This window comes from Trachurus japonicus, chromosome 1 (assembly GCF_045865225.1).
Source record: "Trachurus japonicus isolate A0001 chromosome 1, Traja_1.0".
In the NCBI taxonomy this organism is placed as follows: Eukaryota; Metazoa; Chordata; class Actinopteri; order Carangiformes; family Carangidae; genus Trachurus; species Trachurus japonicus.
This window is the reverse complement of record NC_140907.1, coordinates 5,980,780-5,995,540: the sequence shown is the minus strand read 5'-3', so window position 1 is coordinate 5,995,540 and position 14,761 is coordinate 5,980,780. Positions and strand designations below refer to the sequence as shown.

Sequence of the window (14,761 nt, the reverse complement as noted above, 5' to 3'; positions counted from 1 at the left end):
TCCACCATAAGAAGCGGAAGTAGTTGCGAACCCTGGCATTTCATAATGTCCTTGTTCATCCTTTCTTATGCCTTCCTTAAGTTTGTCCAAGAACATGAGATCCTCTTGAGACACTGTTTTGTCATTTTCCTTGCCTTCTCTGAAGTCTCTCTCTAATGCTCGAATTGCATCCATAGGAGTTACTGGGGGAATCTCTTTTACAGCCACACGGTGACAGAGACTGTTTATCATGTCTGTTTCATGGTGAGGTGTTTCACTGCCAACTATGCTCCACCCTAACTCTGTTTGCACTGCATAAGGCTCATCATCTTTGCCTAGTATCACTTGTTTAGGTGCTAGTGCCTTTGGACAGTTATAACCTATCAAGAGTCCAATTTCACATTTGAAGAGTGGTGGAACTTCATCTATGATAGGTGATAGGTGACTCCAGCGTTTGGCAGTTTCACAGGTTGGTATGTGCTCCCGGTTCACAGGAATATGGTCCTTTGTGTATGCAGGAGGGAGGAGAATGTGTGTTGCAGAATTGTAACCTCTAACACGGAGACCAGATATTTTAACTGCATTTTCTCCCATCATGGTGGTGAGTTTTAGTTTTACTGGACATCTATTTACTTGTAATTCACAGCTCACTTCCTGATCAATGAATGCAGTGTCACTTTGAGTGTCTAGCAAGGCATAGACAAGCTTTTCTCTGTATGGGTTAACAGTAGTTGACACCCATACTGGAACAATCATTGAGGTACTAGCTGGTTGTCCCTCTCTGGCGACATTGAGTGATATAGCAGTTGTTGTCTCTGACATGCTATTGTGTGCTGTTTCTGCTGTATTTACTTGCCTTTCTCTTTTTATGAAATTGTCATCATGAAGACAGGTTGGATGTTTTTTCGAGCATGTGTCACATTTTAGGCGACGACGACACTCTTTTGCACTGTGGCCTTGTTTTAAACAGCCGTAACAAAGTCTGTTCTCCTTAACATATGCTCTTTTTTCTTCCAGTGACTTTTCCATGAGGACAGGGCATTTGTGGAGCTGATGTGTGCCTTTGCATAATATGCATTGAGGCCCCATGTTTTCTCTCGATGATGTTTTGTCACTGTGCACAGCTGTTTCAGTACTGAATACACTTGCCTTATTTCTCCTAGTATCTTTCAAGTTATCTTTGTTACTGGATAACTCTGAGGAGCGAAGAGCATGGATGGAGGTGACTGGGTTGCAGGCAATTTCTGCTTCTAGCAACAGAAAATCAGCAAAATCCTTGAAACTCGGGAAGTCTTTGCCATCTAACTGGGCCTTTGTAACTTGACGGTTCCATCTGGAAGATGCCCAGTCAGGCAATTTTTGGGTCAGTTTTTGATTTTGCTCACAGTCATTTAATATTTCTAGGCCCTTTACATGGGGAATGGCTAGCTGACATGCATTAATGAAGTCTGCAAAACTCCTTAGTCCTTCAGCATCCTTAGTCTGTATCTTTGGCCAATTTGATAATTTCTCTCTAAATGCTCTTTGGACAACAAAAGCCTGGCCATATCGCTGATTTAGTTTTTTCCATGCATCTTGATAAGCTTGCTCATCATTTCTAAAGAAGGTTCCTTCTAAGCATTTACGAGCTGGACCACTGACATACTTTTTTAAATAATACAGTTTATCACAGGCAGAAACGCCTCTTTGGTCTATTAGTGATGTGAAAGAGGCTTTCCACTCAATAAAATGTATTGGTTCACCACTAAACACTGTAGGCTCAGGTATGGGAAGTCTGTTAAGTGTTATACTGTTCTGAACAGCTTGTGCCAGTTGAGCAACATCAGAGGGCGCTGACAGCACAGTAGGTGAGTATGGTGCAGGGGGCTGGGGGGCTGTAAGTGGGCTCATCTGCTCACCTTTGCATCACTTAACTGTACCATTTCTCTGTTGTAGGATTCCAGTCTGGCCCGTGCTGCCTCCACATCCCTTTCAGCTTTCAGACGTTCCAGCTCAGACCTTTGAATTTCAAGTTCTTTCTGGTGTTGCTCTTCCAAAGCCTTGATCCTTTCCTTTTGTTTGCCTTCCTCTTGTACGATCCTATACTCAGCCTCCTTTGCTGCAAGGTCTGCAGCTGCCTCAGCTCGTCTCAAAGCGATGCATGAAGATGAAGAATGAGTGATTCCTGATGGTGCAGCAGTGGAACCATAGATGGAGATGGCATAATCACGATCCAGCAGCTCACGCAGACGATTTCTTTCATCTTCAGCATTAAAATCTCCATTAATGCCTGTTAGTCTTTCATATATGACTTTGGTGATGTCATGAGTTACTGCTTCACATGCATCAACTTTCCTCCTCAAATCAGCTGATGGTGCGATGTGAGTTCTTATTTCAGTGTAAAGTCTCAAAATGTCATCTCTTCCTTTTTCTAAATTGTCCACAAGTGATGACATGAGTGTGTCACTTATATCTAATTTAAGTTTCTCTCTTGCTTCACGTGCTTGCATTTTCCACTGTTCATATAAGCCTATGAGTCTCTTTTCTTTTTTACTTAATTCTTCTTTTTGATAAGCAAGCATTTTTTCTGTGGGGACTTTTGGACGCACAGAGCGGCGAGGATCCTCTGTGGCACTGGACGTTACACTGTAGCGCAGCCAACGTCTTCTCTTTACACTGTATCGTTTGCCGGATATCCTGCCTTGTAATCTCACTCGCATTTTGAAGCAGTCCTTTATAGTCCTGAATATCTTTTTGAAGGGTAACAATCTGTCCGTTAATGTCCGTAAGGCTCTCGGATGAAGCTTGAGTGTCTTCCATACTTTTTGTGAGATCAACTTCTGCCACTTGCTGTGTCCGTTCTCCGTTGCCGTTGTGAACCTTGAGCCGTTGCTAAGGCGCCGTGCAGCATGGCAACGGTGGCCAAGCTTGGATATCCTCGGCGGCGATATCCTCCCGTAACAGCGGCCGGCAGCGGCGATTTCCTTCCTCTGCGGTGGCAAGCAGCAGCGTCAAGCTCTTGCTCAAGCTCTTACTGTAGCGGTCCCCGGTCAATCATTATGGTTTTTTGCTTTACAAGTATGAGACGTCTGTAGATTTTGTTCGTTTAATAGCGTTCCATCGTTAACATCCATCCATACCGTAAGAGCTGTTATGAACACAAAATATACACAAATAAATATCTATAGAATCACACAAATAGCCTACAACACAATCACAATCACTACAAAGTCAGAAGAGTAAATAAAAGATACCTTGTTGCCATTTTGACGGGGCGCTCAAAAATATTTACAATAATATGCAAAGTACACTCCTTTTTTCCTTTTTTGTGTCTCTGCTCCGTTTACCGTTAGCCTACTGTAGCCTACCTCCGTAGCTATAACAACAATCTGAACATTCGAAATTACAAAATAGAATTATAATGGTGATCAGCCTACTACTAATGATAATAATATTAAACAATTATGAATTGTAAATAAAACCATATATGTTTACATGGCTTTTACACGTGGACTTAAGACAAAACCACAGTCTCTGGTGAAGAATCCTCTGCCTCATCTTCATCTCCTGTAGCCATCGTCAAGAACAGCTCAAACAGTTCAACACAACATGACACTGTAGCCTAATAACCTGTGAATGACAAAGTGGATGGTTTATCTTATTTTTCAAGAATAATCATGTGAAGTAGGCTATGGCTGGAAAAATATACATAAGTACCATGCTCAAGTATATACATAAGTACCATGCTTTTTCCCTTATCATGTCGAAACTTGCTGGACTGCAGCTAATGTGTTGACTTGTGAAATACCATATGCAATTTTTTATCCATTAAGACTGATTAGGTTGATTATGTGAAGAAATAATATATTGAAAGTGATTATACATTAATACCGCGTTAAAAAAACGTTCCTTTAGCGGTATTAGTGGCAGTTTTTGCCATCTAACTTTTAACTGCTGTAAAAATATATCAGATTAATATTTCTTTCTACTTTTTTTGCATAAATCTGTTAAGCAACTTCAGTCCTAATCAAAACTACTAAATATTTAAAAAAAAAAATCAGGATTTTAACCCTTTAAGTGCCAATTTAGAAGATGAAGTCACTGATTTTGGAAGGGGAAAAACACAAAATTACCTATTTTCAATATAAAAAATGATCGGAGACAGGATTTTTTTTAACCTGCTATCACAGTCTTGGATATGTCAAAGATTAGAAACATAATTGGTTTTGATGCATATTTAGTTTTTGTGCAGCAACAGATTTTCAAAAAAACTTCCTTTAGCGGTATTAGTGGCAGTTTTTGCCAACTAACTTTGACTGCTGTAAAAATATATCAGATAAATATTTTTTTCATTTTTTTTTGCATAAATCTGTTAATCAACTTCAGTCTTGACCAAAACTACTAAATATAAAAAAAAAAAATCAAAATTTTAACCCTTTGAATGCCAATTGAAAAAACAAAGTCACTAATATGGGAAAAAATACACACAAAATGAGCTATTTTCAATATAAAAAGTGATTGGACAAAGAAAATTTTTTTCATGCTATCACAGTCTTGGACATGTCTTAGATTAGTAACATCAATGACGTTTATGCATATTTAGTTTTCGTGCAGCAACAGATTTTCTTTAAAAAAATCCTTAGTGGCTGTTTTTGCCCCATTGACTCCCATTATAACCACATGTTTTGAATGCAGAGACATGACACCATATATAAATATAATTTTTACAGTCAGGGTGATCAACCCTGTTCAGAAGGGATCAAATTAGGTAATTTTACTGTTGATCACCTGGCTCATCCATTTCCCCATTACATAGGCCTACTAGCCTAGTTTTGTATCTGTATAATGGTGTTTATGAGCATATTTGTGTGTGTGTGTGTGTGTGTGTGTGTGTGTGTGTGTGTGTTGGGTGGAGAGCACAGGGTTAAAATAGAGGGTATGTAACTGCAGGACTGACCTCAGAAGTGTATGTTCAATTAGGTGTGTGACCTTTGTGCACCGACCTTGATATAGCCAAAAAATCAAAACATGCACCCCGGCTCTCAGAACTACAAAGAGTCTACATACAGTAAACAAAAACAAAGTGTAAGTGTGATTATGCAACTGCTGGCCAGGTGGCCTTTTGATCTTGAGAAGAGGAGCCTTGGCACTCAGAACTTCACACACACACACACACACACACAGACACACACAAATATGCTCATAAACACCATTATACAGATACAGAAACTAGGCTAGTAGGCCTATGTAATGGGTAAATGGATGAGCCAGGTGATCAACAGTAAAATTACCTAATTTGATCCCTTCTGAACAGGGTTGATCACCCTGACTGTAAAAAATATATTTATATATGGTGTCATGTCTCTGCATTCAAAACATGTGGTTATAATGGGAGTCAATGGGGCAAAAACAGCCACTAAGGATTTTTTTTTAGAAAATCTGTTGCTGCACGAAAACTAAATATGCATAAAAGTCATTGATGTTACTAATCTAAGACATGTCCAAGACTGTGATAACATGAAAAAAAAATTCTTTGTCCAATCACTTTTTACATTGAAAATAGCTCATTTTGTGTGTATTTTTTCCCATATCAGTGGCTTTGTTTTTTCAATTGGCATTCAAAGGGTTAAAATTTAGAATTTTTTCTTTAATATTTAGTAGTTTTGATCAAGACTGAAGTTGATTAACAGATTTATGCAAAAAAATTTGAAAAAAATATTTATCTGATATATTTTTACAGCAGTCAAAGTTAGTTGGCAAAAACTGCCACTAATACCGCTAAAGGAAGTTTTTTTGAAAATCTGTTGCTGCACAAAAACTAAATATGCATCAAAACCAATTATGTTACTAATCTTTGACATATCCAAGACTGTGATAGCATGAAAAAAATGTTCTTTGTCCAATCACTTTTTATATTGAAAATAGCTCATTTTGTGTATATTTTTTCCCATATCAGTGACTTTGTTTTTTCAATTGGCATTCAAAGGGTTAAAATTTTGAATTAAAAATTTTTTTTTTAGTAGTTTTGATCAAGACTGAAGTTGATTAACAGATTTATGCAAAAAAAATTGAAAAAAATATGAATCTGATATATTTTTACAGCAGTCAAAGTTAGTTGGCAAAAACTGCCACTAATACCGCTAAAGGGTAGTAAATTTGCCGACAGTGTAATATTGACCTTTTGAAAATTTCGAAATCATATTTTCAAATTGTACGTAAAAAATAAGGTTTGTCAGCAAAAATCATGCCATTTACTGCAACATAGTGAAAGTTATGGTCAAATTAAGAGGAAAGAGTGACCCCTAGTGGTAGTGTTTGGCGCTAATACCGCAAGAGGGTTAAACATCTCTTAACATATTTTCGATTAGTGGGGAAACATGGTATTATATTACCTAGTAATTAAGTATCAACTAAGTAAATAGCAAAATTATTAGTTAATTAATCATAATTTTATCATGGTTAAGTTTGAATTATAACCATATAGCAGGTAGAATTAACTCAACAAATATTTTGAATGCATGGATCTTCATTCTCCCTCCAGGTGCCGAGCCCACCACCTCTGAGTACACGGTCATCATGCACGGTGAGAAGTTCCGGTCCATAGAGGGCATCGTCATGGCAGCTGACAGCTCCCGCTCCTTCTCCCCCCTGGAGAAGTTTGGCCAGGGCTTCCTGGAGCGGCTGGTGGGCGTGGAGATGCCCCACAAGCTGCTGGAGAGGGTCACCTTTGTCGACACGCCCGGCATCATTGAGAACCGCAAACAGCAGGAAAGAGGTGATCATTGTTGATGGAAATTTGTTTTTTCATCCACACACAATTACACAAATATTACAACCACAATAAGTAACACATCTAACCTTCAAGTTGAGGAGTGTGTTTTTAACAGATTTCCTCACCACTAACCATAGTGCAGAAAACAAAGAATGAATCGCGTGAAATTTTTAAAGGGATAGTTCACCCAAAATTGAAATTTCACTCATTACTCACCCTCATGTCGACTAAGGGCTGGGAGAAGTTTCAGAGTCCTCCGTGGCTTCTCTGGGTTACAGGGGGTCTCGGCGTAGCAGTGCATGTCCATATAACGGTTGCAAATGGATACCACTTTTCTTCCTAACAAAAAGACACACCAAAAAACATCCAAATACCTCCATGCTGCTCGTATGTAATGTCTGTCTTGTATTGAAGTCCCAAAATGCGAAATTGTCCCGAAAAAAATTAAATAAGTCTATATTTCAAGCCTGTTTGTAGCGGAAGCTTCTCAAAGCTCCTCTTCCCGGTTCGTCAAATTTGGACGAACTGGGAAGAGGACAGACCCTGGTTCGTCCAAATTTGACGAACCGGGAAGAGGAGCTTCCACTGCAAACAAGCTTGAAAAATAGACTTATTTAATTTTTTTCGGGACAATTTTGCATTTCGGGCTTCAATACAAGACGGACATTACATACGGGCAGCATGGAGGTATTTGGATGTTTTTTGGTGTGTCTTTTTGTTACGAAGACAGTTGGTATCCATTTGCAACCGTTATATGGACATGCACTGCTACGCCGAGACCCCCTGTAACTCAGAGAAGGCACGGAGGACTCTGAAACTTCTCCCAGCCCTTAGTCCACATGAGGGTGAGTAGATAATGAGTGAAATTTCAATTTTGGGTGAACTATCCCTTTAAGACTTGAGTTTCGTGTCTGGTGTCTATCCAACTGTATTTTGGGCCTTTGGCAGAGTGAGAAAGTGTTAATTCTTCATGTCCGTCTCTCTCAGGTTACCCTTATAATGAGGTGTGCCAGTGGTTCATCGATCGAGCTGATCTGATCTTCCTGGTGTTCGACCCCACCAAGCTGGACGTGGGCGGGGAGCTGGAGATGCTCTTCAAGCAGATGAAGGGCCGCGAGTCCCAGATCCGCCTCATTCTCAACAAGGCCGACAGCCTCACCAACCAGGACCTGATGAGGGTCTACGGGGCCCTGTTCTGGAGCATGGCGCCATTGATCAATGTCACAGAGCCCCCGCGGGTTTACATGAGCTCCTTCTGGCCTCTGGACTACGCTGCAGACACCAGCAGAGAGCTCTTCAAGAAGGAGGAGACCTCACTGCTGGAGGATCTCAACCAGGTACAACTTCCTGACTTGTTTTTGTTTACATCAAGATTCCCTGAGTAAAGATGCACACAGATTAAAGGGATAGTTCAACATTTTGGCAAATTCGCCTATCGCCATAATCCCTATAGTCATAGGAGTAGGTTCATTGCCTTTAATTATTGAGCATGTTGGTTTGAGATCCGTGGGGTAGAGATATAATAAGTTAAAGCAGAAGTAAGCGATCCGGTGGTTTTGGCTAACTTCTTGTCAGCCGATGGAGTTAGCAGTCCCCGCCCTCGTCCCTACGTCGCCACATTCACACGCATCCCTTGGCTGCACACACAGAGAGCACCGCCCCTTTATGACGTTCTCTCTCCTCATTGGATAAAGGTTGTAGGATACAAGGAAAGTTTTCTCCTCGACTTACAGCAGAGCAGAGTGACTGACAGACCCGTGTTTTGGACCAAACACTCTATATAAGTGATTGCTGTCGGAAGATAGAACTATTTAAGACTTATATTAACACAAATATTCCGCTTACTTCTCCTTTACTAATGTAACTTTATGAGACAGAGTTGTTTTCGAGGCAAATGCATAGCCGGAACAACTTTCCAGACATGGCTGGTGTATGGCGGAGTGACTTCAAAAGTGCAAGTAGTTCAAAGTATTTGCTTCATGTGTCATAAGGTTACAAAATTATACATGATTATTTCATTGTGTGGTGAATGTGCAGGTCACAACTTCTCCAGGAGAGCGTTTTGGAGTTGTTGGATTGTTATTTGATGAGTTTGATGAGGGAAAGGGGACCTGTACCATTCACCTCCATTGTGTTTGCTGAGTAGCTTGAGTATCTGAACAACATGCACCGATAATTAAAGATAATGAACCTACTCATATGACTATTGGGCGAATTTACCAAAATGTTGAACTATCCCTTTAAGTACTTACCTAACTTATCGAAGTTTCCAAGAAAGACAGTAATGTTTTTGAACACTAACAACCCGTCTATTGGAGCTCAGGAGAAATCTTGCATCAACTTTGTGATTTATCTTAAAGGGATAGTTCACCCAAAATTGAAATTTAACTCATTATCTACTCACCCTCATGTGGACTAAGGGCTGGGAGAAGTTTCAGAGTCCACCGTGGCTTCTTTGAGTTACAGGGGGTCTCAGCGTAGCAGTGCATGTCCATATAACGGTTGCAAATGGATACCAACTGTCTTTGTAACAAAAAGACACACCAAAAAACATCCAAATACCTCCATACTGCTCGTATGTAATGTCCGTCTTGTATTGAAGCCCCGAAATGCGAAATTGTCCCGAAAAAAATGTAATAAGCCTAAGTCTATTTTTAAGCTTGTTTGTAGCGGAAGCTCCTCTTCCCAGTTCGTCCAAATTTGACGAACCGGGAAGAGGAGCTTCGAGAAGCTTCCGCTACAAAACAGACTTGAAATATAGACTTATTTAATTTTTTCGGGACAATTTCGCATTTCGGGGCTTCAATACAAGAGGGACATTACATACGAGCAGCATGGAGGTATTTTAATGTTTTTTGGTGTGTCTTTTTGTTACGAAGACAGTTGGTATCCATTTGCAACCGTTATATGGACATGCACTTCTACGCCGAGACCCCCTGTAACTCAGAGAAGCCACGGAGGACTCTGAAACTTCTCCCAGCCCTTAGTCCACATGAGGGTGAGTAGATAATGAGTGAAATTTCAATTTTGGGTGAACTATCCCTTTAATGTAAGTAGCACTTGAAGTGACCTTTTCTTTCTCTCTCTTTCTTAGGTGATTGAGAACCAGATTGAGAATAAGATCGCTTTCATCCGCCAGCACGGCATCCGTGTGCGCATCCATGCCCTGCTGGTGGACCGCTACCTTCAGACCTACAATGACAAGCTGGGCTGGTTCAGTGATCCCTACGAGGTGTTCCAAGACATTGTGAGTGACCCGGACAAGTACTACATCTTCAAGTCCATTCTGGCAAAGACCAACGTCAGCAAGTTCGACCTGCCCGACAAGGAGGCCTACCAGGACTTCTTTGGCGTGAACCCCGTCTCCAGCTTCAAGCAGCTCTCCTCCCACTGCAGCTGGAGCGGTGGATGTCTGCTGGAGAAAATAGAGAAGGCCATCTCACACGAGCTCCCGGCTTTGCTCAGCAGCGTCAGCAAGGCCTCAGGCACGCCCGCCCCGGCAAAAGCTGCACCAGGAACCCCACCTCCTCTCCCTGGTTGCGAAGGTCCCGGGTGTGAAGAGAAACCCAAAAACCGTTGGAGGAGGCAGTGAGGTGGAGGAGAAGGATGGAGGAGAAGGAACAGATCAAGGCAGATGGCAGCAGCAGCAGCAGCAGCCAGAGGGTTTCCTCAAGTATTCCCCACTGCTGTGATTTTCAGGACTGGATGTGGGGAGACAGAGCAGAGAGAGAGAACAAGGGAGGAGGAGAATACAAAATGTGCAAAGGTCTAATGTACCAAGCAGTCTACTAGTATTTACGAATACTTCTTAGTGCTTGTCCTTAGCTGTAAGCTGTACCAAATGAATGGGTTTTACTACACTGGGACAGTGCAGATGATGGAAAACCGAGGTACGACTATTATATAATGAGACTTGGCCCATGTAGGTCAAACCAGCATTAGTCTCATTATTTAATAGCCACACCTCCTATAGCCAGCTGATTTTCAAATACTTTTCTATGACTGTGCAAGAACACTGTTACACATTGTCCAATACGAAACCTATATAGGATCTGTGTGGGTCAAATCAAACAATGCAGGTGCAAGTGTTGGCACGTAGTATTTATGACCACTGTAAGAAAACAAGTGTAGAAAAGGAGACATGTAGACAGCACCATCTCTTAGGCTCCTTCTGGCTGTAAATGTAATTGTGTGGAGCAGGGAAAGAGGAGGAGAGAGAAAGTGGCCTTTATTTCTACATAATTGCTCGTGTCATATTAATGAAATCTGAGAATTCTCACTGTTTCATGTTTGTACATTATTTATTCAAGTTTCTTTCTTCAGAGAAAGATGCTGGTGATGACTATGCTCCTCCAGAGATAAATGCTGCCACTCTTATGTCTTCTGTGTTGTTTGCTGAAGATTCTGACAAATCTGCTGTGCTGTGTTTTTACAGTTAAACCAGTGTCTGTATCATGTGGGTACATACTGTAATATCATTGGTGGGACAATTGAATAGACTGAAGGGTATTCTCATAGTATTTTATTTATGGACGATTGAACCATGTTTAGTAACAGTATTGTACTGCACTGCTGTCTCATGTAGCTACTATCATTTGTCTTTGTATGGTTCTATAGGCTAATACAGGTTCATGATGAAAACAAGTTTTGTTTTATCATTACTCAGCACTGCACTAAGGCTGAATACAGCTATGACATAAGACATCATCATTTAACGATAAGTTTCTGACCATTTAAGCTTGTACTTGTGTCATTTTGAGCACTGTTGTTAGTTTTACCTCATTGTGACAGTGACTGCATCCCTGGGCATTTCCTTTAAATATGTAATCTCTTCCTGATTCTTTTAGGTCTATTTGTAATTGTCTTTCTTTCTTTTGTGTGACTTATTTTGAGTAAACCAACAACAACAAAAATCTGCAAGTCTGTTTCCTTTGTGAATCTACAATGACATCACAGATAAAATCTCTTCCACTGGAACAATATATAATTGATATGATTTGCTTGTTTAGCAACAAAATTCAGTGAAAGAGGATTTTAGGACAGTGGGACATAGAAAAGCTAAAAACAGCTTCACTCAGCTGTCAGGGTAAAATATCGCAGGCTAATTTCTTTACACATTAGAAACATGGTTTTAAATGTGTAACAGCTGGACAAGCACAGATGTCCTGCAGTTAACAGTAATACCCCCTGCAGTGACATTAAACGGCCACCAGGAGGTGCCTTCATTCAATGTGTTGATCAGACGTGTTACAAAATGTACATTCACAATACAGTACATTAAAACAAAAAACAAAAATCTTGGTATAGAATTGAATTATGCAAGATAATTTGTAGACCACAGAAATAATTTGCATTACAAATATAAATTCAGTTTTGTTGAGTTGTAATTCATCCAGCAATTTGTAATAGAAATGGCATTAGTACTCTCTTTGAAAAAAACACGCAGTAACATAACATTAGAATGCATCATTATGACAGATAACGTTAATTCAATTAAGAATATCACCCTTAGTGGTGAACAGTAAATATTGGATACATTTCCTTAAAGGGATAGTAACATTTTTTTAAAGTGGGGTTGTATGATCTACAAATAGCCCCTAAGTACTTTAATTGCAGTAGAGGACTCTCTGCACTCCTCCAGCCCATAGCCCTGCCCAGAGATTTACAACATACATTGTTGTGAATGGACCCAAAGAAACGGCCTATTTTCGCGGCCTAAAAGAGGTTTTACGTGAAAAAAAATACACAGTTCCATTGTTCGTTATAATATAATTTTTTCCAGCCCTTAAAAGTGCAGGAAAAACGCAGTTTTTATTTGGACCTAACCAACTCATGTATCCGTCCGGCCCAGGGTTAGCGCCCACAGATCAGCAGTTAGTTAGGTCCAAATAAAAACTATGTTTTTCCTGCACTACACGAGTGCAAAAAAAATGCTACTATCCCTTTAAATAACAGTTCATTTCATCCTTCAGGCTTGTCAGTCAATACAACTGTCTCAGCTGATTGTAAACAGTGTGTGCACACGCAACAATAAAAGTGGGTGCTCAGTGAGTGTGGCTCTGAATTTCAGCATCACCACCTGCATCTCATGTTGTTCAGTGATTCAAAAAGAGGCGACAGTTCAGTCAGTAGGCAGGGACTAAATCTCTCACACTGCTGTAAAATCAATAGTTACGATCATAACGTCATAAACTATATTCCAAACTAACTATTCTTTATCCATATGCAAACATGCAATAATACAAAGAGCTTGTTATGAATAGGCTACATTATGGAAAGCTAAATTGAAGGTATTTATGCTCTCTCACTGTCAGTCTCACACAAAACTTCCCCCTATCAATACAGCACCTACTTAAAAAAAAAAAGGGTCCAGAAAAACAGCAAAAGGATTATTGTTCTGACAGCAACAATATACTGTAAAAAATGATACACTGTGTATATTGTGATCAACCACAGCACTGGACAAGTTGACAATTTGGCCTGATGGTGGCACTAGATGAAAAGTCAAGTTATCAAAGTTGTCGCTTCATATCATGAGGGCCATGAATGTTTGTACCATATTTTGTGGCAATGATCCTATTGTAGTGGAGACATCTCTCTCAAAACATGTTAGTGTCATCATGGTGGCACAAGAGGAAAGCCATTTGAATACAGTGTGTGGTGATGAAACAGCAACAACGAATGCATTTAAAGAAAAGGGGTTTAGCCCATGTGCCACCATGTTTTTTGGTCTCTTGTTCCAACACAAACATTTCTTTTACATATCTGCAAGACAACCTGCACATGTCCTGCAGCTGACCCTCAGCCCCCAGCGAGGAGTTAATTTCCCCACAGCAGTCAATAAAAATCAAACCATACCACAAGCACATGTGGCATCAACACACCTGTGCACATGCAGTAAATATTATACATGCAAATATGTGTTTGAGCTCATACTGTAATCTGTGTTTGCTGAGCCGACAGGCAGCACTCCCAGGTTTTAGTCACACTGTTAACACAGACTTATCAGTGTAGCTTTATCAACTCTGCAAACAAGCCTTTCTTGTAAGCTCTTCAGCATAAGCACGCACATGCACTCACACACAAACACACACACTTGAATGACTCACAGAGGGTTACCTGCTTTATTGGATTCAAAGTTTAAACATTACTGCTTCTTCAAAGGACACACACACATGCGCGTGGGCACACTGAATCAGCATCAACACTGTAAACCTGTGTTATCTTATTTATCTTCTTTCTAATTGCCAGCCGTTGACAGTCTCATCCCATTATGTTCCAGCAGCTATGAAGCACATATCACCTTGGATAGGCTACATGATGTCTGACATGACTTGGACATAAATACCAATACTTTCTGTTTCCTACACAGTGTTTACCACAAATATCTGTTGGGTCACTCCCAGCACAATAAATCATCTTTCTTTCAATTCTTCTTTTTTTCCCTCTACTTGATAAACTTGGCCATTAAGATTGAACTGTCTCCTACTTTCACTGTGTGCGTGTGATCATTTGACTTCCCTGTGTGTGCTGTAGGCTGCTTCCACTCCCCAGAAAATATTATTACTGCCACTAACTGAATTTTGAAAGTCAACACAAGTAGGCTATTCTGTTGTACAAATTACTGTAAGTGGAAACATTTCATAGGATCTATCTCTATCTATCTATTTAAATTGACATGCCCGAAATAAACAAATTGATTGATTGATTGATTGATTGATTGATCTCAGTAGTACAGCACTATTTTTCCTCAATATAAAGATCACATTGAAGTCTTTTGATTATTATCACAAAATTGATGCCTTAATGTGTTCCCTTTGCAGGAAAGTGTTTTTTGTTTTTTTGTTTGTTGTTTCAGATAAATTAACATAACCGAGTACGATTGAGACACTTTTTGCTTTTCCATTTTTTAACAGATATTGCAAAAAAAAACTATAGCCTACACAGAAAATAAGTGATTTTTCATATGCTGTTTAATATGTTTGTATACTAAGTCATTATTGATGAATAGTAGTTGTCTATTTTTTGCAC

At 39.9% G+C, this 14,761-nt stretch overlaps 1 protein-coding gene across 1 annotated transcript in view; it reads left to right on the top strand.

Annotated features, from left to right (window-relative positions):
• The window catches only part of LOC146991302 (sarcalumenin-like), a 35,805-nt gene extending 24,155 nt beyond the window's left edge, over positions 1-11,650 (top strand). Inside the window, exons 6-8 of the mRNA XM_085802028.1 lie at positions 6,500-6,733; positions 7,718-8,067; positions 9,825-11,650. Of these exons, the coding sequence (XP_085658154.1) occupies positions 6,500-6,733; positions 7,718-8,067; positions 9,825-10,322 (1,082 nt within the window). The 3' untranslated portion in view covers positions 10,323-11,650. The remainder of the gene's footprint in view (positions 1-6,499; positions 6,734-7,717; positions 8,068-9,824) is intronic.
• Positions 11,651-14,761: the final 3,111 nt, after the last annotated feature.